This window comes from Protopterus annectens, chromosome 1.part0 (genome assembly GCF_019279795.1).
Source record: "Protopterus annectens isolate FY-2018-M chromosome 1.part0, PAN1.0, whole genome shotgun sequence".
In the NCBI taxonomy this organism is placed as follows: Eukaryota; Metazoa; Chordata; order Ceratodontiformes; family Protopteridae; genus Protopterus; species Protopterus annectens.
In genome coordinates, this window is record NC_056725.1 from 1660614212 (window position 1) to 1660639346 (window position 25135).

The 25135-nt window shown below is 39.9% G+C and overlaps 1 protein-coding gene across 6 annotated transcripts in view; it reads left to right on the forward strand.

Moving 5' to 3' along the window:
- Positions 1 to 25135, forward strand: part of ADSL (adenylosuccinate lyase) — a 663305-nt gene that overhangs the window by 73923 nt on the left and 564247 nt on the right. For all 6 annotated transcript variants that reach the window (XM_044068286.1, XM_044068279.1, XM_044068264.1 and 3 more), the window contains one exon: positions 7293 to 7372. In XM_044068286.1, coding sequence (XP_043924221.1) covers positions 7293 to 7372 — 80 coding nt within the window. The remainder of the gene's footprint in view (positions 1 to 7292; positions 7373 to 25135) is intronic.

The window sequence follows — 25135 nt, forward strand, 5'->3', positions numbered from 1 at the left end:
TCAGCCATTTCTGCTGAATACAACACTGATCCACCTTTATTCTCTCACCCCCTCTTAAAACAGTTCCTCAGAGGGGCTAAGAATCTAAAACCCCCAAGGAAACAACCTGCTTGGGATCTCAACTTCATTCTAGAAAAACTGACCTTGCCTCCTTTTGAGCCAGCTGCCTCATCAGACTTGCAATATTTGTCCTGGGAAACAGCCTTCCTTCTGGCTATTACCTCGGCTAGTAGGGTATCGGAACTGCAAGCTCTCATGGCTGTGCAACCTTTCATCATCTTCCATCAGGGCAGAGTTTCCTTATGAACCAATCCATTCTTTATGCCAAAAGTGGTATCCAGGGTAGCTTTGAATCAGGCTATACACTTACCTACCTTTTATCCTAATCCTCAAAACAAAGGGGAGAAATTACTACATTCCTTGGACATCCACAGACAACTGCGTTATTATTTGGACAGTACAAAGCCTTTCAGGAAATCAGATCAGCTCTTTGTGTCCTATGCTATAGGAGCTCAAGGAAAGCCAACTTCCAAATAGACTATCGCAAAGTGGATAGCCCACTGCATACGTTTTTGCTATTCTTTTCATGGCAAAACTGTACCTACAGGCATCAGATCTCACTCCACAAGGGCCACAGCTACCTTTGCAGCTTTTCTCAGAGGAGTTCCTACCAAAGATATTTTGGAGGCAGCCACTTGGAGTTCTGTGCATACCTTCTCCAAGCGCTACCACCTTCCATTATACTCCAAATCTAGAGTGGGCTTTGCCACTGCAGTCTTGCAGGGCATTCTGGCTCCTCCTAGTTCCACCTAGTACCTACCACCCCTTTCTTAGCTTTGGGATTCTACCCATCTGTTATGACTGCAGCTGTATGCACGATGAACATAGTACAGTTTTGTACCTACCATAAATGTAGATGTTCGAGTGCTAATACAGCTGCAGTCCAGGTTTCCCTCCCTCCTTCCCCTCTTGGGACAGGCCTGTTGGCTAACACCTCCTCATGCTACCTGATTGGGGTATTCATTCTTGTTGTATTTGCTTGCACTACTGTATTTTGATCATATTGCATTGCTTTATCACATAAATTTATGTATTGCCTTCCTTCTGGGGGCACCTGACATCTGGGGCAAGAAAAACTGAAGAAAATGGCATCAGCTGGTTATTTTATACCCCTGGCGCACTGACGTCAGGGAAGAAGCGACGACAACCAACGCCGGACCTAGACTTTGGAATTCGGCCAACCAAGGACCTGCCTGACGGCAGGAGAACCCATCTGTTATGACTGCAGCTGCATTAGCACTTGAACATCTACATTTATGGTAGGTACAAAACTGTACTTTACCTATCAGTATAGTTGGCTGCAAACAAGATCTGAGGGAATCACCACTGCATCATGGGATAGGAAGTAGGCCACGAGGTGCTTAAAGACCTTGAGCTTTTGTATTTGACGGAGTCTGAGCCGAGGATCGGCTCATTCAATCATTGAAAATGAAGGCAAGATGAGCAACTCACATGGAATGTTATGGTGCATACATAACTTCTTTTTTCTGATGCTATCCATGTCATTATTGATCACGGATGGGTCACAGATCTGAGCTGGCAAAGTGAGTGTCAGCTCCTGAGTTCAAGCTGTTCCCTTCTCCTCACTTCCTGCTTCCCATGATCCTCTGATCTCATTTGACGTGGTAGTGAACAATTGGTTCCTGAGCTTGGAGAAGCCTTTAGTTGAGTATTGACCTTTTTAAGGGCTTTTTCTTCTCCCTTTCTATCTCAGTTTATTTTTAACTGTATCCTTAACATTTAGTTGTACTTTTTGTAATGTACTTTAGTTTTACAGGCTTCCTCCCTCCCTCTAGTTGGTCTCTGGCATTAGGTCACTTCCCACCCTTTTTCTTCCCTTATATTTCTTCTCTTGTGAAGTGTGTGTATGTGGTGCTTGTGTGTTTTGGGTATGGCAGAGAAGCCCGTGGGCTTCAAACACTGCTCCTCATCCAGGCACAAGTTGGCCCCTGCAGACACGCATGAAGAGTGTGCGCCTGCTGTCTAGGGGAGCCCCATTTAGAGGTTGTGTGTGACATTTGTGCCGTTTTCAACCTTCTGGCTCTCCTAGATTGTAGAAACAAGCTTCTTGTGAGGGGCTTAGCCTCAGGGGTCCCTTAGTTTCAGGTTCCCCCTCTTAGACACCCCAGGATCCAAAGAGAAAGCCCTCTTTCTTAAAGGATCACTCTTCTATGTGGCCCAGGCTCTCTGATCCAAGTGCTCTGGATCAGTGTCCAGCCTCAGGGGCTTCGGCTCTGGCCGCTTAGGCTCTGAGAGCCTCCGCTTCTATGACAGTTTCCAAACCCTCCAGGACTGGCAGGGTCTCGGACCCAACTGAGGGGACCAAGTCACTATTGGCTCTGACAACTTCGGAGCTGACAGCTTTTTAGCAGGCCGACCTGGATCTGCCGGTTCTGTCCGCTGCTCCGGCACCGCCGGCTCCCTCAGTGCTGACTGGGACCATTATTGTGGTAGACTCCCCAGTTATGTCCTCTGATCCGAAGAAGCCAAGCAGGTCCTCCAGGGACTGTAGACTGTCCACCCACTCCGGTCACTCCTCAGTTTCATCTGGGTCCACCAGAAGTCTGCTCCCCTTGGATATGGACCAAATGATGAGTTTCCCCAAAGCCCAAATGGAACTGCATTTACTCCCGTCCCCTGGCCATGCACCTAGGGGTCCCCCTCCCACCCCTATGCTCCTTTCTCCCCACCCGACTCATGAGAGCTTGGTTCTCCAGGTTCAGACGTTGTCTAAGGAGCAGCAGTTGGCATCGGGAAGCACTCCTTCTCCCAAGCCACCTGGGTCCTTGGTGGGGTCAGCTCATCTTCCCTCTGGGTTGGCCTTACCTCGTGCCCTAGATGTCCACCCGGACCACTGGGGGACGGGTTTGGGTCTGGAGTTTTCAGATCGCTCTCTCTCCTTGGGGGCTTCGGCCCTGGACAGCTCAGGACCGATATAGTCAGGGGGTGTGGGCAATGGGCCAGGACCCCCCTTGTGAGCTCTGCCAATGGGGAGAGGGAGGAGAGGGATTCATCCAGTCCTTCGGCCTTTTGGCGATGGAGCGGACCATGTCTGGCTGGTCGGCTTCTTCCTGCTCAGCTCTGAACCCCGTATTACCTGGTTCCATTTTGAGTGGCAAGTCCTTCTCTTTCGGCCAGAATCAGCCACCCTGAGATTGCCTTCAGAGGAGAGCCCCCCCCCCCCGTGGTCTGTTCCTCCTCCTCCCTTGAGCCACCAGCAGAGGAGCCTCCTCGGAAAAGATTGTGCAAGAGGAGGCACCTTGACTCCTCACAGGAGTCTTTGACAGATGACACAGACTTTGATGAAGGAGACTGGTCCCCCAGACTTCCTGAGGAAATGTCCTTTGACATCCTAGAGATCCTCAACGAAGCGGGGTGGTTGGACTCCCCCAGTCCCATCCTCCAAGAAGTCCGTGTTCCTGAAGGTGTTCGGAGTGGGCCCATCTACCTCCTTGGTGTCCCCCCCTCCGACCAGTTGATCCAGCTTGTGGCCAGCAAGGCTTGGAAGGAGCCTGACATAGTGGAACTGGTGCCAAAAAGAGCAGACAAATTCCTTAGTTCCCTCTAAGGAAATGCCTTTCTGGAGCAAAGGGATACTGGTGGATGCTATTGTGGTTGACGCAGCCACCAAGAAGGAGCTTGAGAAACAGAGCTCCTCAGTCCATCCCCCTAACAGGGGGTCTAGGGTGATGGACCGATTCGGACAGTGCGTTTACGCCTCAGACACATTTGGGCTGAGGACAGCTAACTACATGGTACATTTCACCTGGCTACAAAGGGACTTGGTGTCAGAGCTCTCCATGTCCCTTTCTGAGTTATTGCCTCTGGAGAGCTTGATGGTTTTTCCGAAGCTCACAACTCTCATCTCCCTAGCCAGTGCTTCAATGAGGTTGATCTCACACTCTGTAGAGGCCACCTCTCTGGTTGTGGGTCCATGCATTGCCATAAGGCACCATGCCTGGCTCCACCTTTGCGGCTTTGTGGATAACTTAAAGGCGGTCTTCACTAATGCCCTTTTTGATGGGTTCACCCTCTTCCGGTCCTCAGAGACTTTGACCCGCAGCGAGCAGGAGGGTAAAATCTTGTGGCTGGTCGGGATCAAGTTTGCTACTCCCCAATGGTCCTTTTCTAAGACTCAGAAGGGCAGTAAGAAACTGTGGTTCCGCAAGTCGCAGTCTTCCCCCCATGATGCTCCACAGGATCCTTCCTCTTCTAGCTGGGGGAGGGGGTTCGATAGGTGCCACCCTAGAGGCAGAGGGGATCCGCAAAAGCAGGGATTCGGTGAGTGTTTCTTGGAAAAGCCCCAGTAATGCCCCTGAAATGCTACCCTTCCCTGGAGGCAGTCAGGGGTCTGATATCCCTGCACCAACTGGCCTGGGCCACCATATCCTCAGACCAGTGGGTGCTCAACATTGTATCTAGGGGTTATGTCATCCCCTTAAATTCCCCATCACCACCACAAAGGTCGCCGCCAAAGGGAGTGGCCCTTTTTCGAGACCTAGGAATTGCGTTGAATTTTCTGAAGTTGCAGCTTTCCACCTGTCAAAGACTGGAATTCATAGGGATGGTTCTCGACAGTGTCTGAGACAGTGGCTCTTTCGGCAGAGTGGCTACCATCCAGCAAAACATCTGCTCCATTTTGAACCGGGACCAAGTCACAGTCCATCTCATGTTTCAGGTTCTGGGCTCGATGGCTGCGTCCATCCAATTGGTTCCCCTAGCCAGACTCCACATGTGGGTGCTCCACTGGACTCTGGCAGTACAATAGTCTCCTTGCCTTCATCCAATGTCTCAGAAGATTGGTATTTCCAAGGTATGCAAACATCACCTATCTTGGTGGGTTCAGACCCAGGATCTCCTGTTGGGGAGTCCCTTTTGTCTTCCTCTGTAGTGACCACGGACACCTCCCTGTTGGGGGGGGGGGTGCATTTCCAGGGAAGGATGGTCCAAGGCACTTGGACCCCATTTGAGATCAAGTTACACATTATTGTCATCAAGATGCCAGCAGTCCTCCTGATGTTGCAAGCCTTCCAGAACTTGCGCCATCTTGGGGACGGTAACTGTTCATACCATGGTAGTGGTCTAGTATGTCAACAAACAAGGGAGAACACTGTCTTACCCTCTGTGCAGAGAGGCCATAAGAGTTTGGGAGTGGGCAATAGCCTCAAGCCGCTTTCTTTTTGCAATGCACATCCCTGGCGAATCCAGCATTCTAGCGGACAAGCTGAGCAGGATTATTCTGAGTCCTCACGAGTTGTCCCTGAATCAGTCAGAAGAAAACCGGATCTTCAGCAGATGGGGATCTCTGTGCTGCGACCTGTTTGCATCTCGAGACCATCACAAATGCAGCACCTTTTTTGCTCTGATCCCCCTCCCAAGAGAGTCACCCACGGGTGCTCTGACTCACAATTGGCTACTGGGTCTCCTTTATGCCTATCCTCCAATCCCCTTGATTCCCAAGGTTCTGCAGAAAGCACGGCCCCTGAAGGCTCAGCTTATCCTCATTGCCCCATTTTGGCCTCGGCAGATGTGGTTCTCCCTTCTTTGGTCTCATCTGAAATATCCGCCTTGGATATTAGATCTGGCTACGGATCTTATATCCCACCTAGGGGATCTTCCCCCTCCCAAAATGGAGTCCTTGAGACTGTGATAGCCTGGTTCCTCCGGTTCTGGTGATCATCAGCCAAATGTTACCTTTCCCGATGAAGGATATTATTTTAGCTTCTCAGTAGCAGTCTACCAAGGAAATCTACCTCAACAAATGGAAGAGGTTTGCTATTTGGGCTCGCCAGAAGGACATAGATCCCTTTTTGGCCCCCATGCCGGTTATTTTATCCTTCTTATCTTGTCTCCTTCACTAAGGAGTGAGTGTTTCTGCCATAAAGCTTCAGCTGGCTGCGATATCCAACTTCCATCTGGATGCTAGTCTGTTTTTTTTTTTCTTCAAGATTATTTAAGCATTTCTAAAAGGGGTTTTCTTACTTCACCCTCCCTTGAAGGACCCTTCCCGTCCATGGGGTCTTTGCTTGGTACTGCAGTCTTTGACCCTTCCCCCATTCAAACTTGCTGCAACTTATGATATCTTGTCGTGGAAGACCGCCTTTTTAGTTGCTATTACTTTTGGCAAGAGGGTCTCTGAATTGCAAGCCCTTTGTATAAAGCCCCCTTTTATGGTTTTCCATAAGGACAGTGTTTCCTTTAGAACCAGTCCTTCTTTTGTCCCCAAGGTGGCTTTGGAAAATAACTTGAATTAGTGTATACAGCTTCCAGTCTTTTTTTCTCAATTATTCTAACAAAGGCGAGTATCAGCTGCATTGCCCAGATGTGCATAGACAGCTGTGTTTTGTCTAAACAGGACCGAAACATTTTGAGTCTGACCAAATGTTTGTAGCATTCTCTCAAGCTAGGATAGGGAAGGCCATATCAAAAGCCTCCCTCTCTCGTTGGGTTGTTTCCTGCATAGGGCATATCTATCAGCTTAACAACAAAGATCTTCCCAGACCTGTTAAAGCCCACTCTGCTAGGTCTGTGGCTGCGTCCTCTGCATTCTGGGCTAGGATATCCTTGGATGACATTTCTGCTGCAGCCACTTGGTCAAGTCCTCATACCTATGTGATGCACTATAAGTTGGATCTGGTGTCTTGGGGTAGGACATCTTTTGGTTCTGCTGTGCTCTGGCTTGTCTTTCCTTGACTCTTCTCAGGATTTGGGGTAGCTGGGAACTCTGACCCATCCATGATCAATAATGATACGGATAGCATCAGATAGTTATGTACTCGCCGTAACTTGGCATCTGTGTTATCCGGTGTCATTATCCATCATGTTCCCACTCTCCGCTCCCCTCCTTCTGGTGTACAAGTGAAGCTTGGGGATGTTATGAGGGCTGCTGGTCTGTATCTCTGAGAATTCTAGGTCCATGTATGGGGACAATTCCTTAGCATACTTGTTCTGAGGATCATGGGTGGCAGAAAGTGAGGAGAAGGGAGGAGTTTGAGCTCAGGAGTGCCCACTCACTTTGCCGGCTAGGATCTGAGGGTCGGATCAGTGACCCATCCGTGTTGAATAATGACCCCAGATAGCACAGATGCCAAGTTATGGTGAGTACATAACTGTCTTTAAATTTTCACATGCTTTAAAGATCTGCATATGACTTGAGTCCCTAGAATGTCGTTTGAGGCAGCGTATTTATTGGTGTCCAGGCAATATTAATCTATGTTTTATTTCTTCTCTAGCTTGCAAGGGTGATCAGTCGTCTGGCGAATTTTGCTGAGCAATATGCAAACCTACCTACTCTGGGCTTTACCCACTACCAGTAAGTATCCACACCATAGCTCTCAACCATTCGGGGATAAATGTCAAGACAATCGGGCAAATCCAGAAATAATCAGGGACATTTTTAATATATTGGTACTATTAATTTGAGACTTTGACAGAATAAGAGAAGGTGACTTTGTGTGTGTGTATATATATATATATATATATATATATATATATATATATATATATATATATATATATATATATATATATATATATATATGTATATATGAAGCTAGGACGCTTGCTCGAGTGAGCAAACGTCCGAATCCATAATAACCGGACACACTTTAACAAAAGCGCTTTTATCAAAAAAGCGCTTTCGTTAAAGCATGTTACAAAAAAATAAAATAAAACACTACATTTACATTTTAGCAGGGGGGGATTCGCCCCCTTGCACCCTCATGTGGGGGCTGTGCCCCCCACTTTAATATTCTCCCTCCGAGACTGCACTACAGTAGGGAAAATGGAAAGTTCCCTTACTTGCACCGTAGTACAGCCTTGGCAACAGGCATACTTATGCAAAAGTGTTTCTTCGGTGAAAAGCACTTTCGCGTAAGTATGCCCGGCCGTTTGGGTTTCGGTCATTTGCTCACTCGAGCAAACGTCCTAGATCCATATATATGTATATGTGTGTGTGTATATATATATATATATATATATATATAAATTTGTGTGTGTAGATGTATATTTTTATATATATATATATATATATATATATATATATAGTATAGATTAGATATATACATATATATATATATATATATATATATATATATATATATATATATATGTGTATGTGTGTGTGTCTGTGTGTATATATAATAGACTTCTTTGTTTTCAGAATATAACTCTAATTATTGTAATTATTTATTCAGTGTAATTAACTGTCTTTTCTCCAAAGGTCACCAGGGACAGAACTAAAATTTGAGTCAAAATCAGGCATGTCCCTGAAAATCGGTGACAGTTAAGAAGTATGATCCATGCTGATGCTTTTCTATTTCTTATGTGGGATTAAATGGATGCTGGCCTATTTTAAGTTTCCAGTTTTCCAAAGACTGGCTTATAGGCCATCAGTACCTTAAGGTGTCACAATTTTGAGTTGTAGAACTGAGGCTTTAGCAAATCTAATCAGAGTAGCTATTTATTGTGAGGTTAGTTTGAAGCCAATCATTTGTGTTTTACATCCATTGCATTCAGCATTGAGGATATGATCGATTTAATTGAGCCATGTTTCATTGGCAGGATGATTCCTAAAAAAGTGCAGAAAAAAAAAGACAAGACTGCTTTGGGTGATGTGTGGGGCAGCTTACCTCCGTCAAAGAAAAAATCACTGCACTCTTAATTTTGCTTCATGAATATTTACAAAGACCTTTATTCCAAAAACCTGTCACAGTGAATTTGGAGGAACTTTCTGTGAAGCACACAAGTGCAATAAATTCTCATTTTTAATAACAAAACTCCATCTTTGTCATGGGGTGACTGTAGTTTAGTAGTGAAATTGTTTATCGCTACACAATTTTTGTATCCTTTCATTTAGGAAAGCAAGGCTTTTGCTACTGCTGTCTTCTAGTTAGAACTAGGGCAATTAAAGTCTTTCAAGTTCTGGTCCTAATACGAAAGAGGCGTTGAAAAGAAACTACTCTGGCCTTTGTGTTAATTAAGCAGTGGAATGTGTCTGATATATCTCAGCATTTTCAGAGTGAATCACGAGACTCGTTTTTATATAGGTATATTCCTGTATAATAGTGCTTTTTGACAGTGCATGTAAATTATTTCAATAAAAATGTAGTTATACATTTATGAGGCAAGCTTTAACATTTAGATGCTAATTACTTGAATTGAAATGTATTTCCTACTGCAGGCCTAAGTTATCACAGAGGTAGACTGGTGTGCTATCTGACTTTCATAATCACATATTACTCTACTGTTACACCTATTGTTCTGCACATTATAATTTTATGTATTTCATGGTTAAGGCTTATAAGACGAAGTGCAACAGTAGTCCTGCTAATTATTTAGGATATTAGCACGCGGACCTATATTTGGCAGTAACTGCCTTTGAAGTGTAACACCTTACTGACGTATGTAATAAAATAAATATGTATACGTGTATTTATTTTATTCTACAGGCCCAGTTGTATTAGTAACTTGTGTACTCTGTTCTTGTCTGCATTTCTTTTTAAAAGTCAAGTTACTTCAGAGGTCTCTGGGTATTCGCATGTTTCTGCCTCACATAGGCTTTAACAAATAGCTACAGTTTCCATTCATATCCTTTACTATATATAATCACCTCAAATGTCATATCAGCTCAGGTGAAAAGGTAAAATCACGTATTTTATTTATTTATTTATTTACTTATTTAGATTTGTTGACTGGGTAGATCACTCTTCCACCAGGACCTATTTTAATTCTTCTTGTGTTGAAATATTTTATTAAAGTGGGGTTTGTATTTTTCAAGCATTTTAGAAGGAGAATGTGTCTAGGCTTGGTTTCAGTGATACTTTATAAAGAGAAGTATACATTTTGTAAGAGATGACCTCAATAAATGTTTTTGGCCACTTTGGGAGGGACAAAATGTTTGTTTTGAATTTTGAGAGATATAGGTTATCCAAGAGAAGGACTATGAGACAAGGTAATCATGCTTAACTGAACTAATGTCATTAAACTTGCTTTGGAAGGAGGAAGAGCAAATTTGAAGAACTATTGCTATATGTTAACAGGAGTGAGATAGTTGGACTCTGTAGGTATAGATTGTTAAATACTGTTTTGAGTGGATAGGATCCTAAATAATATGAGTGAAGGAAGGAATGTGGCCAAGATGACCGTAAGCAGCAAATTGTGAAAGCTCTGTGACTGAAAACTTTTCTCTGGCATAAAATATAATCAAAAAATTAGAAATTGGAGATACTTGTTGGCTAATTTTATATATTAATAGCCAGAGAAAAGATTTATAAATTCAATTTCTTTAATAGCTGTAATTTTCCTGTCAGAATTTCCACTGTTTGGTTGAGAGAGGAGACTTCAAGATGGGCCACTCAATAAATGGTACTCGGGATTCTTGTGTTAAAAAGACACCCTGTCGCCAATATCTAGTGTGCAGGATGTATTACTTAAAATAGACAAACTGGATATCAAAACAGAAAGTTTTAAAGAAGAGACCAGAAAGAAGCTGGAGAATTTAGAAATTTTTATGAAACAAAAAGTGCACAAATCAGTATGAAAGAAGCTTTAATTGATCATGAAGGGAGAATAACTGAAGGAGAGTCTCAGACTGAATTTCTTTTAAAACAATTTAACTGACTGATAGGTAAAGTTTATGATTTAGAAAATAGACTGAAATGAAATAACATTAGAATTATAATATAATAATATTCTTAACAACTTGGCTGCATAAAATGCTAAATCTACCTGAAACTTTATCTTTTGGAATTGAAAGAGCACAGATCCCTGAGAGTACCTTCGAAAAAAGGCTTTTCACCACGTGCAATTATAGTTTTTTTTTTGTCTAGCTTAGAAAAAAATCGGATATTAAAACAGCATGGTCCAGCCCACCTATTAAAATAGGTGAACATGTCAGATTTTACATTAATTTTTCCAGTAAAATAATGAGTAAAAGAAAATCCTGCTCATCACTGATCCAGGAACTTAAAAAGAACAATATTAAAGCCACTTTGGTGTTTCCTTCAAGGATCAATTTCTTTCTTTCTGAAGAAACTGAAATATTTGCACTAGAGGAGGCATCCACTTTTTTCAACAAAAGAAATCCTTAAATACTGAAGGAATGGATTGGAACAGTTTAAGAAAGAGAGAGTGAGCTGAATTCCCGGAAAACTGCTTCTAAAATTAAAAAAAAAAACTAAAGTGACTTTTATTCTCCGACTAAAGAAATTTTTTTTCTGATACTGTAGATTTAACCTTTAAGTAAAAGGTTTGTATTGGACTTTAAGCTTCCAAACATGGGCAAGTATGTATTTATATTTTAAACTAAAACATTTTTTCATGATAGGGAATATAAATGATTAGTTTTACTGTTTTACTAGATTTACACTAAAAGATTTCATATATTTTATTTAACTAAACTTATGAATCTATTTATAAATGATAAACATATACTTCCCGTAAGAGAATCTCATTAAGAATTTGTAACTTTAAGGATATATTAAGTTAGGAATTTTATTTTATTTGCTTAAGTTTGCTTAGTATGTGCATTGCTGGGTTAACTTAATGTCATATTCAAGTAATATGTTAGAATTGTTAAAGTGCAAGTGATTTTGTTTTCTTTGTTCCTGTGCAGTATATTCTTTTCACATGTTGTTTATGATGCAGTTAACACTTAAAAAAGCTTGAGCAAAAGACTGTTCCAGTTGTGTAAGAATGCTGGATTCTTGGTGGCCTTGCTTCCCACCTGCTTCTTGAGCTGTATTGAAGAAAACCTAGGTCAAAGTTAATCCCTGATGTCTGTGAAAACAGAAACTTTATTTTTCTTCTTTTTTAAAGTATGTATGTGAGAAATCTACTTAAAATAACAGCTTTTTTTCTTTTCTAAGACTTGAAGAATTAGTAAAACAAAAGTTATTGTAATTTTTTATGTTGTGCTGTGCCTAACATATAATTTGCTTACATTTTGATGAATGTTAATATCTTATGCTGTGGTGGTGTTAACTCTGACTGTACATATTAATGGGAAGAAGTAAAGTTAGATGTTTGTGACTGATTAGAACAGTGTAAAAGAATTAAGAAGAATGAGATTCTTACAGAAGAAATTGGCAGATAACCGCATGTTGTGAGTTGTCATTTTCACATGCTGTCATCAATTTTAATGTCAGGATTTGAAGCTTAGATTAGAGCAGTAGTTCACAGTGCCCTAAACACACATTCAAATTAAATATGCAGGAATAATTTTATATGTAGCCAAGATTGCTTATAACACTAGAATTAATAAGAAGAGTAAATATCTTATGAATAACAAGCAAACGCACACTGTTAGTAAGTTAAGAAATTGATACACACATTGTAATATCCAATAGAGAGCTGATGATGAAATAGTGTTTTGATGGGAGATTTTAGAAATACAACTTATGTAGAGTACGGTAGAATATTAGTGGCCAAATAAAGACATAAAAATATATTTAAGTAACTGCTTATAAGAAAGATATGCATTACATTTACCTGCATATGGCAGAAATGCGAATGTACAATATATGATATAATTTATGTAGAAAATCATATAAAATATTTGAAAATATCCTGAAAGTTGAAATTTGAAGCTTTTTGCATATTCTATATTGTTAGATTCACTAATACTACCTGAAATAACTAATTTCATAATTCAAAGCTGAACTTTTGAGTGTTACATTGTGGAATTAGTACATCCATTTTGATGGTAAGTAAAGTACATTTTTCAGTATGTTTGAACCCTTGAAGGGAGAATGGAATTTGAATTAAGCTCATGTTAAATTTTGAATACCATATAACTGCAATTTCTTGACTCCATAAAATAGCAAGACATTCTCTTTGACCTCAGTAATGTACATATTTTATGAATTAGTTTAGTAAGGATTTTGAATATTTTGATATATATCATATTGAGTGTTGCACAGTTGTGAGATATAGACATTTGTACTTTTAAAATTAATTCAGTTTTTGTTAGCTCTACAAAATGTGTATATTTTTAGCATGATGAATATATATGTGCATTGAGTTTCGTTTTTCTATTATAGTTTAGTATGATAGTATTACCTGTCACCTGTAAGTTTACAGATAACTTTTATCTCCAAGTTCCACTTAGTTCTACTTATTTAGAGATTTAGTTCTACTAATGCTGAATGAGCGAATAATTTAGGAAAAGTTAATAGATAATTAATACTACTATTACACAGGTATATAGTACATTATTTGTTGGATTGTTTAATATATGTGATGAACAGAAGATGATTATTAAACATTTATGTAGTAATAGGAGGAATAGTTTTAAATGGCACACTTTCTAACTTAATAGTCTTATTTTTAACTAGTATATTCATTAATTTTAAGTCACTGTAGCTTTTGACTATTTTTTTGACAGATTTTTAGGTATTAGTAAGTAGAAAGATATATTTGATAGGAAAAATAGGAACTTTGGATACCATGGTGGGTTATATTTTAATACATATATATATATATATATATATATATATATATATATATATATATATATATATACACACACACACACATATATATATATATATATATATATATATATATATATATATATATATATATATATACACACACACACATATATATATATATATATATATATATATATATATATATACACACACACACATATATATATATATATATATATATATATATATATATATATACACACACATATATATATATATATATATATATATATATATATATATATATATACACATATATATATATATATATATATGTATATATATATTATATAGTTATAGTTGTAGACTTGTTTTGTTCGAGGTTTAGTAGTTTTTAGAATGAAAGAATTCAAAAACATACGGAAAGTTAAGGTAGTGTTGGAGGAATGCATTAGTCTTGTATACAGTTAAATTAATATGGTGGATAAATGTATTTTAAAGTAAATCGTTTTAAATATATAGTATAGATAATAGATTAAAATTATCTATTGTAAATTAACAATTTCCGTTTGTTATTTAATGAGATATCAAAACTTAAATAGAAGAGACATATTGCAAGAGACTCATTTGAAAAAGATGTACAACATTTAAATAACTTGGGTTATTACATGTTTGCGTATTTTAACAAAGAGGAGAGAAACTGCTCTGCTTTGGTGAAAATCTACTGTAATGCCTAAGGTCATGGAAAAAGATGTTTTTTTTTTTCCCCTCATTAACATCTGTGTTTAGGGGGCATGCTCTTAGTTGGTGCACACCATGATGTAATGCATTGTATTAGGAGACTATACATAGCCCCTTAACCCACCATGTTTTTCAGCAATTCATGCAGTTCAGCTGTCAAGCCTGTTTGTGTCTTAAGAAAGTTCCCATGTTCGGGAAAACACCAAAACCTACTTTGTGTTTGTTTGACCAAGTAATGAAACAAGGCCTATACCAGCATTGTCTTTGCTACCTGGGATAGCATATTGACAAAACAGTGTCATACATATCAGCAAATTTGTCAGGCCACCCTATGGCATAGGCATGAGAGGACTAGTTCACGCCTACCATGCTACTTTGGAAATAGTAGCGGTTGAAAGGACTTAGTGGTATGACACTTGGTAGGAGGGTCTCTCACAACATTGGGCATTTGCTTGAGTGGTATGAAAAGAATAAAAGAGCTAGGAGATATCAAAATGATAAAATAACTCTGATCAGACAGTGGTTGTATCTTGCTGGTAATAAGTGTTTTTGTAACTATCTGCTGGTCCATTTATGTCATATTCTGTCTGGCAGCTAGTGAGAGCCAATTTTCTGCCTTGGTAGATGAAAAGGGGCATGGGAGGGGTGCACCCCAAGCTTTCACATTTGAGGGATACATTAGAGTGTGCATACGAAATGCAGTCCTGTTTTATTTGTCAAAGCATGTTGAGAGCAGCCAGATTCTAAGGAGGGACCCTTGACTACGCTGATGCTGTTTCTAAGGCAGTGGCTTTGGGTTTGTAGAATGGTGTCCTCGAAATCTGAAAGGAATTATTCAAGTCAAGAAAACACAAAATTACACCAGCACCTTTCTTTTATTCCAGCAACAGTGATCTGGCACATCGGCAGTTCACCTTCAAGGATCACAGTACATTTTCAGCTGACTAATATACTGTGCAAACAGCTACTTAACAGGATCCAATATAATTCTTACAATATTATATAAATATATGAGCATAAATAGCATAAATGCCTCATCATTAAATTCCTTGCTACTTATATTAACTCTTCAGATCCCTACTTCCTGGTTTAAACCAAGGGGCCTTAAAGTTTGAAATTTAAATGTCGTTCTAGTTTCCAACTCCAATAATTTACCAATATAATCACCCCCTCTAGGTAAAGAAGGTTTTGCAAGTACACAAAAAGTCAAGCCACCATCTAGACTCCCATGCATTTCATAAAAATGGTTAGCTATAGGACTAAATTCATTATGATTTCTTACGTCTCTGAGGCGTTCAAGAATTCGAATTCTTACCATGCGCTTAGTTTGTCCTATATACCACCTTGTATTCGAGCAAGAGCATTATTTATTCATTCATTCATTCATTTATTTATAAAAATATTGTGTAAAATTTTGTAATATTTAAATGAATATAAGTTAAAAAGGATGATTAAATGCCTTGTCACTTTAATATAATTGAATTATTGGATCCTGTTAAGTAGCTGTTTGCACAGTATATTAGTCAGCTGAAAATGTACTGTGATCCTTTAAGGCAAACTGCCGAGGTGCCAGATCACTGTTTCTGGAATAAAAGAAAGGTACTGGTGTAATTTTGTGTTTTCTTGACTTATATTATCGCTAGTTGTGTGCTCTTAATTTAACATCACTACCAGCATGTCGCAAACAGCTGGTGCTTCTGGGCTTTCTAATATGCCTGGTTACTTTATTTTTGCTGATATGGTTAATGAGCGTGAAAGGAAATTCGCACAGATGGACCCATGGAATGTTAATAGCAGCCAAGATCCTGAGGGGCATTTTGTACAACTGGAAAGATTAATGGCTAAAGAGGTAGCTTTATTTTTGGACACTCGTCTTTTGGAAAAGTATGTAAGCTTAAATTTAATCCCTAGAGAGTTACGTATTGACCGTTTGCCTGCTACTAGTTTTCCGGAGGAGGAAAATGACCTATTTGAGGAGTGGAAGCAGACTTCCCTGCAATGTACTTTAAATTGGCTCCACATTCTGATTAAGTGAAATATGAGAGCACACGAGAAGTTAAAAGGGGAAATCTTGCACTTACAGGACGAGGTGGTGGGGGAGTACTGTTAGAGTGCAGATTTCCTCTATAAATAAAAAAGTCTCCAAATTGGAAGCTGAAATCATTCAGCATAAGAGAAATAAGCTGTTATGCGATATGAGAGACTATGAGACTGGTGTGCTGTTTTCCTGGCGGTGTGAGTCGTCACGGAGCAGGTCAAAGGTCAGGAACAATAAACAGAAGCGTTGGAGTGTGTCATCGTCTTCTACAGAGCAAGATGGCTCTAAAACTGTTTCCTTTGCTGTTTCTTCAGCTTCGGAAGCCGAAGATAGTAACCAGACAGTAATTTCCAATAATAATCGCTCCTTTCAGGCGAATCAAACAAATTGTGGGAGAAGTGGAAGGAAGGGAAGAAATTTTTTAAATAATGGACATTTTGTTAATAATTGTGGGTACGATGTACAGACAAATGTATGTTATTAATTTGTCTCATCTTAGCCTTACAAATGATATGAAGGCTGTATTATCTAAAGGTAGTACATTTACACCTACATTTATACCCTCTTGCTGGTTTATATTTTGAGTTTAAAGCATTTTGTAGGAAGTTGTGTTTATTTTGATAAAAATGCACAAAATCATTTTGAAAATGTAGAAGATAGTGATGAATTTGAAAATGTATTGGAAGATGATTTAATGATTTGAACCTTTGGAAAATTAAAGTGATGTGGACAGTGAAAGTTTTTGCTATACTACAGGGTATAGCAAATTACAGTTAGCCATTTTGTCAATACAGAACAGAGTTGTGCCTGTGATAAATGTACCTGCCACTGCATTTCAGAAAATTGTGTACAAGGAAAAATTTCTATTGCTTTTAGTGTGTTTTTGAATAAGTTTTACAATTTAACTAAGAATGAGTGGCTAGCTCTTAAAAGTTTAAAACAATTAAGGTATAAGAACAGCAAAAATTGTTACTTTGTATAGAGAGATTCAATGAAGGTTTGGATAAGAATCCAAGGGATATAAATTATGTAATAATTCCAATCTATGTAAGTACATTACTAGGGAACAAGATTTTGTACATCCTAGCATGGTTTATATGTTCATCCCTCGATTCTATGCTTCGTGTAACAGCACTAATTTAATATACTTGGCCACCTGTATGAAATGTACAGCTTTTTATGTGGGTATGACCTCTAGAAAGCTTAAGGAGAGGATATATAATCATATCTATGACATCAGGAAGTCATTCTCTACTAATGCACTAGCAAAACATGTTAACACTTACCCTGAACATGTCTTTTCATTTAGAGTTTTACAAATTGTTAAATTAAATAGACGAGGGGGTGATAGTTTATCTTGAATCAGTTGAATTAGGCTGGATTTTTAAATTAAGAGCCCACATTGAGCCTGGTTTAAATCAATATGTTAGTATTAGAGCAGCTCTAGTAGCTCGTAGGTAGATGGATGTTTGTTATTTTACTTTTACTTTATTTTGTTTTATTTATATTTCATATGTGTTTATACATTTTTCCATATATATATATATATATATATATATATATATATATATATATATATATATATATATATAGTGTAGTTTATATACATTTGATTTTTTAGATGTTAATATATCTTTATATTGTTCTGATGCAGCTTACTAAGGTTTTTGATGTCTTTGTGACGCACAAAGCTTTGTTAAATATACAGTATTTTTTCATCTTGCTTTGATTAATTGTTTAATTGATTTTGATTAATATGATGTTCTTCATACCACATTGCTGCAGTCCTAACACTTGGGTAGTCCGCTGTCCCAGTCGGCCCGAATACCAAAGTATATGGCTGACGTCGGTCAAGGCGCATTAGTCTGACGTCAGGACGTCACGGTACAAATGCGCATGACCGACGTCATATCCTCAGTCTTTTTTGCCGCATGGTCCGATGCAGAAGCAGTTTTGCAAGTGCAGGTTGGCGTTCTGAGATTTTCCAAGTCGGAGTTTCAGACCGAATCCAAGTTGGCTAAGTACCCGCTAGATTATTTTGGTTTTTCTTGCCTCAGTATTTTACCGGATGTCAGAAAAAGTGAATAACTGTATTTCTTGTGGGAAACAGATACCTCATAGGGATTACCATACCTTGTGTATACCTTGCTTAGGGCCTGAGCACGACGTTGTTGGTGTCGCCTTGTGCTAGATTTAACAAACGCACTATAAAGAGAAGATTAGATTGTGCCAGGTTAGTTTGTGGGAAGCGTGTAATTATAAAATGCCGCCGGATGCTCCACGCCTTCCAAAAAGCGCAAGGACAAAACAGCAAAGCCTAGGCTGGAAGAACCGTCCGTCCCGGACGTCGGTTCTTTAGAGGGCTCGGTGGAGCCAGGGGTTCAGCCAGAAATTTCTTTGGAATCCCAGGGAGAGACTTTATTACTGCAAGATGTGACCTCTCAGGAGGTAGGCCAGGCGGAAGGGGCTTCTCAGGTAGCTGTTCTTCCCTCCCTTCCTAAGGTGGTTAGGCCCTCCCCTGCTGTTTCCAAGGCTTCTCCCAGGGGCAGGCCAGGTTTTGTTTCAGGAGTTTACCCCTAGTTCTTCAGGGTCTGTACCTAAGAAGCATATGCTTAAGATGGCAGAAGATTTGATTACAATGATTAGAGGTTCTATGCCCCCTCCTGATAAGAGGCCTAGGGTGGAACCTGAGCTTGGGAGTTTTGAGCAGTGTTCGGATGCTTCTGAGTCTTCGGCTGAAGACTTGCAGGAGTATTCCCCTTACTCTGATTCTGATGTAGATGATTCTACTCCTTCTGCTTCTCCTCCTGAGGATTTTTCATTTTCAGAGACTCTTCATTCCATGAGGGAGCATTTTAAATGGGAAGGTCAGGATTTCTCTGATTCCAGGAAAAGGCTTAGGGAATTTTTGTTTCTACCCCAGCATAGGCCTTTAGCTATACCTCCTGTTCTAGATGTGGTAGAGGATGTTTTGCAGAGGCTTCTCTGAACCCTGACTCTTGCCTCCTGCTCCAGTTAAACCGGATAGATATTATAGGGTGCCTGAAGCTCATAAGTATCTTTTAAGAGTCCTAGGGCAGACCCAGAAACTGTTTCACAGGGGCCTAAAGGTGTTAAGGCTTCTGTTGTTAAAAATCCTGTTCCTCCAGATAAAGAGGCTAGGGCTTTGGATAGATGGGGAAAGAAAGTGTATACTTCTTCCACTTTGGCCATGAGAGCTTTGAATTGTCAGTTTCACATGTTGAAATACCAAAATTATCTCCTTTCACAATTAAAGTCTAAGGTAGATGCTTTGGAAGGTATTGAGTGTAAAGAGTTGCAGGATTTAGTTCATGTTTCTGAACAGGTGGGTAAGCATTCTTTACAATGTGGTTTTGATGCTGTGCAGGCCTCTTCGAGGGTGGCTGCCACTGGTTCGGTTCTTCGCAGGCACTCCTGGTTGAGGGATCAGAATTTAGCTGAGCATGTGAAAACAAGGATTTTAGATGCTCCTTTACAATCTGATGTGTTGTTTGGTTCGCCTGTGGAAGCAGTTCTAAAGAAAATGGAAGACAAGGCTAAGTCTATGCAGACTGTTAAAGATTTTTGCAGGTTCAGCCTCCAAGTTTAGTAGAAATTGGCCTACCAAGGGGTGGACATATCCTGCTTATGATTCCCAGTCTAGGGGTAGGTCTAGACGTGGTAGAGGCAGAGCTCAAGGTTCTTTAGGCCTAGAACAGGAGTTCACCTGCTCAGTCTTCTGGTGAGGGCAGGGGTCAGTCCTTTCAGAAACAGACACAATGACCTGCCTTTTCAGCTGCCAGAATCTTCCCGCCTGGCAGCACCTTTGGGAGGAAGGTTGGCACTTTTCAAAGAAAACTGGAGTTTAATTACCCAAGACAGATGGGTATTGGATATCATTCACCACGGTTACAGGTTTTATTTCCATACCTTGCCTCCTTTCAAAGGCATGCCAGACATTCCTCCTCAACAAAGGAAAGAGGCTCACAAGCAAATTTCTCTGTTGCTCCAAATAGGGGCCATTCAGCCGGTTCCTGTGCCAGAAAGGGGCCTAGGATTTTATTCTCGCCTGTTCCTAGTACCAAAAAGGGGAACACGTGGAGACCAATTTTGGATCTGTCTATCCTCAACACTTATCTGGACATTCCCAAGTTCAAAATGTTGACGTTACAACAGCTTTTACCTCTGCTGGGCAAAGATCACTGGATGGTAACTTTGGATCTCAAGGAAGCTTACCTTCATGTTCCTATCAGACTAATTTGCAGGAAGTATCTGCATTTTCGAGCTGGGAATTCTCATTATCAGTTCTCTGCATTGCCCTTTGGCTTATCTACTGCAGAGTATTCACAAAGGTTCTGGCTCCAGTGATAGCTTTCTTCAGGCTAAAAGGAATACAAATCTATCCTTATTTGGACGATTGCCTGATTCTGGCTCAAGGAAGGGACGCTTCTTCAGCATTTGGAATATGTGATAGCAGTGCTAAGATGCCTAGGGTATTCTGTGAACGAAATAAAGTCCAGTCTAGTACCCACTCAAGACATGTGCTTTCTGGGTGTGAGACTGAATACAGCAGCCCAGATGGCCTTTTTAACCCCGGACAAACAAAAGAATCTTTCTCTTTACTTCCATCAACTATCTCATCAGTCCGGCTGACTGCAAGGACAGTCCTTCAAGCCTTAGGGTTCATGGCATCTTGTATTCTGGTACTTCCCAATGCCAAACTGCATATGAGGAAGCTACAATGGTATCTCAAAATGTATGGACACAGCACTGCCAGGATTTGGACACTGTCATTCAAATAATACCTTTCATTCAAAAGGAATTTTTGTGGTGGGCTCAGGAATGTCACCTAAACAAGGGACTCTCTGTGACCCGGCCAGAGGCGAGTCAGATTCTAACGACAGATGCCTCAGACACAGCTTGGGGAGTTCATCTGAATGGAAAGTGGATACAAGACAAGTGGCCTGCCAGACTGCAGCATCTACATATCAACATGAAGGAGATGTTAGCAGTCCAGTTTGCATTACTGGCTTTCAAGGATTTACTTCTTCCAGGGCAGGTGTTGATTCTAACAGACAACACAACTGTCATGTGGTACATCAACAAACAAGCGGGCACACATTCTTATCCTCTATGGAGGCAAGCAATGATTTTGTGGGAGATCATGCAGCTTGCAGCTGAATCTTCAAGCAAGGTTTCTGCCAGGAGCACAGAACTCCTTAGCAGATGTGTTAAGCAGGCAAATCATGGATCCCCACAAGTGGAAACTGGATCTTCATGTATTTCAGACATTGACAGTGTCATGGGGAACTCCAGACATAGATCTGTTCGCTTCTCCACTAAACCACCAGCTGCCAAAGTTTTGCACGAAAAGGTTTCATCACACAGCCTGGAAAGTGGATGCTCTTTCTTTCAGTTGGAAAAATCTTCATGTGTATGCCTTTCCACCTCTGCCTCTCCTCCCAAAGGTACTTTTAAAGGTCAGACAAGACAAGCCAAGGATGATTTTAATAGCTCCAGATTGGCCTCGGCAGCACTGGTACCCATTGGTGAGGAGTCTGGTAAGGAAGCCTCCATGGCCCTTACCTTTGATTCCACACCTATTGTCTCAGAAGGACGGGCATCTGCTCAATGTCAAGCTTCACTCTCTTCATCTAACAGCTTGGCATATTCTGTTTTGAACCATAGCAGGTCTCAGCTTCCTCAGCAAGTTTTGAATGTGATTATGGAAGCCAGAAGACCTAGTACAAGGAAAGTGTACGCAGAAAATGGAAGAGATTTTTATTTTGGTGTGCAGCAAAGGATTTGGATGTTTCTGAGCCAAATTTGAGTGTGGCTCTTCAATATCTTACTGAGTTATTGGACAAAGGTTTGTCTTTCTCTTCCATTAAGATTCATGCTGCAGCAATTTCAGCTCACTATGATTGTGACCCACCATTGTTTTCTCATCCTTTGTTCAAGCAATTTCTTAGAGGGGCAAAGAATATAAGACCCCCAAGAGCTCCTACTCCGCTTGGGACCTCAATTTTGTGTTGGAGAAACTCACTCTACAACCTTTTGAGCCTGCAGCTACTGCTGAATTGAAATATTTGTCATGGAAGACTGCTTTTTTATTAGCCATTACATCTGCAAGAAGGGTGTCTGAATTGCAGGCCCTTATGGCGGTTGAGCCTTTCCTGATTTTTCATAAGGATAGGGTATCTTTACTGCAATCCTTCCTTTATGCCTAAAGTGGTTTCTAGTGTGGCTTTAAACCAAACTATTCATTTGCCTACCTTTTATGCAGATCCCCAAAATAAGGGGAAAAGATTTTGCACACTTTAGATGTACACAGGCAGTTGCGTTATTATTTAAGCAGGACTAAGGATTTTAGGCAGTCTCAGCAGTTGTTTGTTTCTTTTGCTTTGAGTTCTCAGGGCAAGCCTGTGTCAAAACAAACTATTTCTAAGTGGATTGGGTTTTGCATTGCATTTTGTTATTCCCATCATGGCAAGGAGATTCCAGCTGGGATTAGGCCTCATTCCACTAGGGCTACTGCCACTTCAACAGCATTTCTAAGGGGTGGCAACTAAGGATATTTTGGAGGCAGCTACTTGGAGTTCAGTGCATACTTTCTCTAAGCATTACCACCTTCCTCTCTACTCTAAATCTAGGGCTGGTTTTGCCACGGCTATTTTGCAGGGCATGTTGTCAGCTCCTGCTTCCTTATGATTTGCCAGCCTCCCTTACCTCTGCTTTGGGATTCTACCCAAGTGTTAGGACTGCAGCAATGTGGTATGAAGAACATAGTACAGTTTTGTACCTACCATAAATGTAGATGTTCAAGATCCACATTGCTGCAGTCCAGTTTTCCCTCCCTCCTTCCCGTCTGTGTTTAGGGGTGGTTGTGTGGGTGAGGTTATACTCTTGTAAATTTGTATATATTGTATATATATTTGGTGCAGGAGTGTGGTGTTTTTTGGTTTTAGCCTTATCTTTTAGGGTCTTCTGACATCTGGGGCAAGAAAAGACTGAGGATATGACGCCGGTCATGCGCATTTGTACCCTGACGTCCTGACGTCAGACTAATGCGCCTTGACCGACGTCAGCCATATACTTTGGTATTCGGGCCGACTGGGACAGCGGACTACCCAAGTGTTAGGACTGCAGCAATGTGGATCTTCGAACATCTACATTTATGGTAGGTACAAAACTGTACTTTGTCAATTTGTGACTTGAGGGTTGTATATATAAGCATTTGTGAAATGTTTTAGTTAAACCTGAAGAAGAGTGTATTTGAACACGTGAAGGCGCTTGTTTTATTAAAAGTCTACTTTATTTGATATACATACTTTCATTGTGGTGGTCCTGTTTCCACTGTTTTATCTACAATTTAACTAAGAATGAATGGCTAGCTCTTAAAAGTTTAAAACAATTAAAAACTGTTTATATTTAAAAGTGCTGACAAAGGTGGAAACTGGGTCATTTTGGACAAACAAATGTACTGTGAAATGATAGCTGACTTATTGAGATGCCAAGATGAATATAAATTTTTATCTAGGAACCCTGTAGTAAATTATAATGAGTACCTGTTGGCATTATTAGAAGGGGGAGAGTGCTTGGGTTTTCTTGACCAAAAGGATGTGAATAAGTTGCATATCAAGAAACCAGTAACCCCTATTGTATATGCGTTGCCTAATATACATAAACATTTAAGCAAACCTCCTGGTAGGCCTGTTATTTCTGGGGTGGGTTCCTATTTAAGTTATGTTGGCATTTTTCTGTATTTCCACTTGAAGAAATACTTCTGTAAGGTTTCTGCACATATTTCAAATACACAGGATTTATTAAATGAGCTAGTTAAGATTAGATGGCAGGGTGATTATTATTGGGTGACTGTTTATGCTAAATCACTGTATAGCAACATAAAATTGAGATGGGGTTTTGAGTCTATCATGGATATGTTAGGTGATGGTCCTAGAACAGATTTTTGTATTAGTTTATTGGAATTTAGTTTAACTCACAACTATTTCTCCTTTGAAAATGAATTTTTTTTGCAGTTGAAAGGCACAGCAATGCGGGCCTCTTATGCGCCCTCATATGCTATAATATATATGGGATTTTTTAAGAAGAAATTTATATATCCCACTACCTTTTATACGGGTAAATTTTTGTTTTGTAAGCGATTTTATTGATGACCTTATATTTATTTGTAGGGGTGACAGTTGTGATTTTGTTGAATTTTTTTGAGGCCCTTAACTGCAGTGAGCATGGTTTGACCTTTTCGTATGAGTTAAGTAGGGAAGCCATCAATTTTTTGGATGTGACATTATATGGGGGTGGTAAAACCATAGGTTTTAGACCATATAGGAAGCAAACCTCAGTCAACATGTTTCTACATGCTACTAATATGCACCCTGAGCACTTGTTGAACTCTCTCTACCTTATGGTGAATTTAAAAGAATTTATGATCATACTAGTGATGAAAATGTGAAAGTGGCTGAATTGGATAATGTTGAGAGGGGTTATAATGAAGCAAGGTTATTGAGATGTAAGCATGCAGAGCTCTGGGATGTTATGCAAAGATCTCAAATAATGCATACTAGGAATGGTAATAATGATGCTGGGATGAATAGCTCCTCTAGTGGTGTGGGCATAAATAAAAAGTTGTTTTATGTTGCAAAATTTTCCCCTTTTTCTGATGTATTAGTAAGTATTGTGAGGAAATTTTGGCATATTATTTTTGAGGATGAGAAATATAGTTCATTTGTTTCCTAGATATGTCACATTCTGTTTTAGCAAAGGAAAAAATTTGAAGGAGTTATTAAATTATAATTTTTTGTGGAACCTAATACTAATCTGCCTTTGGGCACTTTCCCTTGTG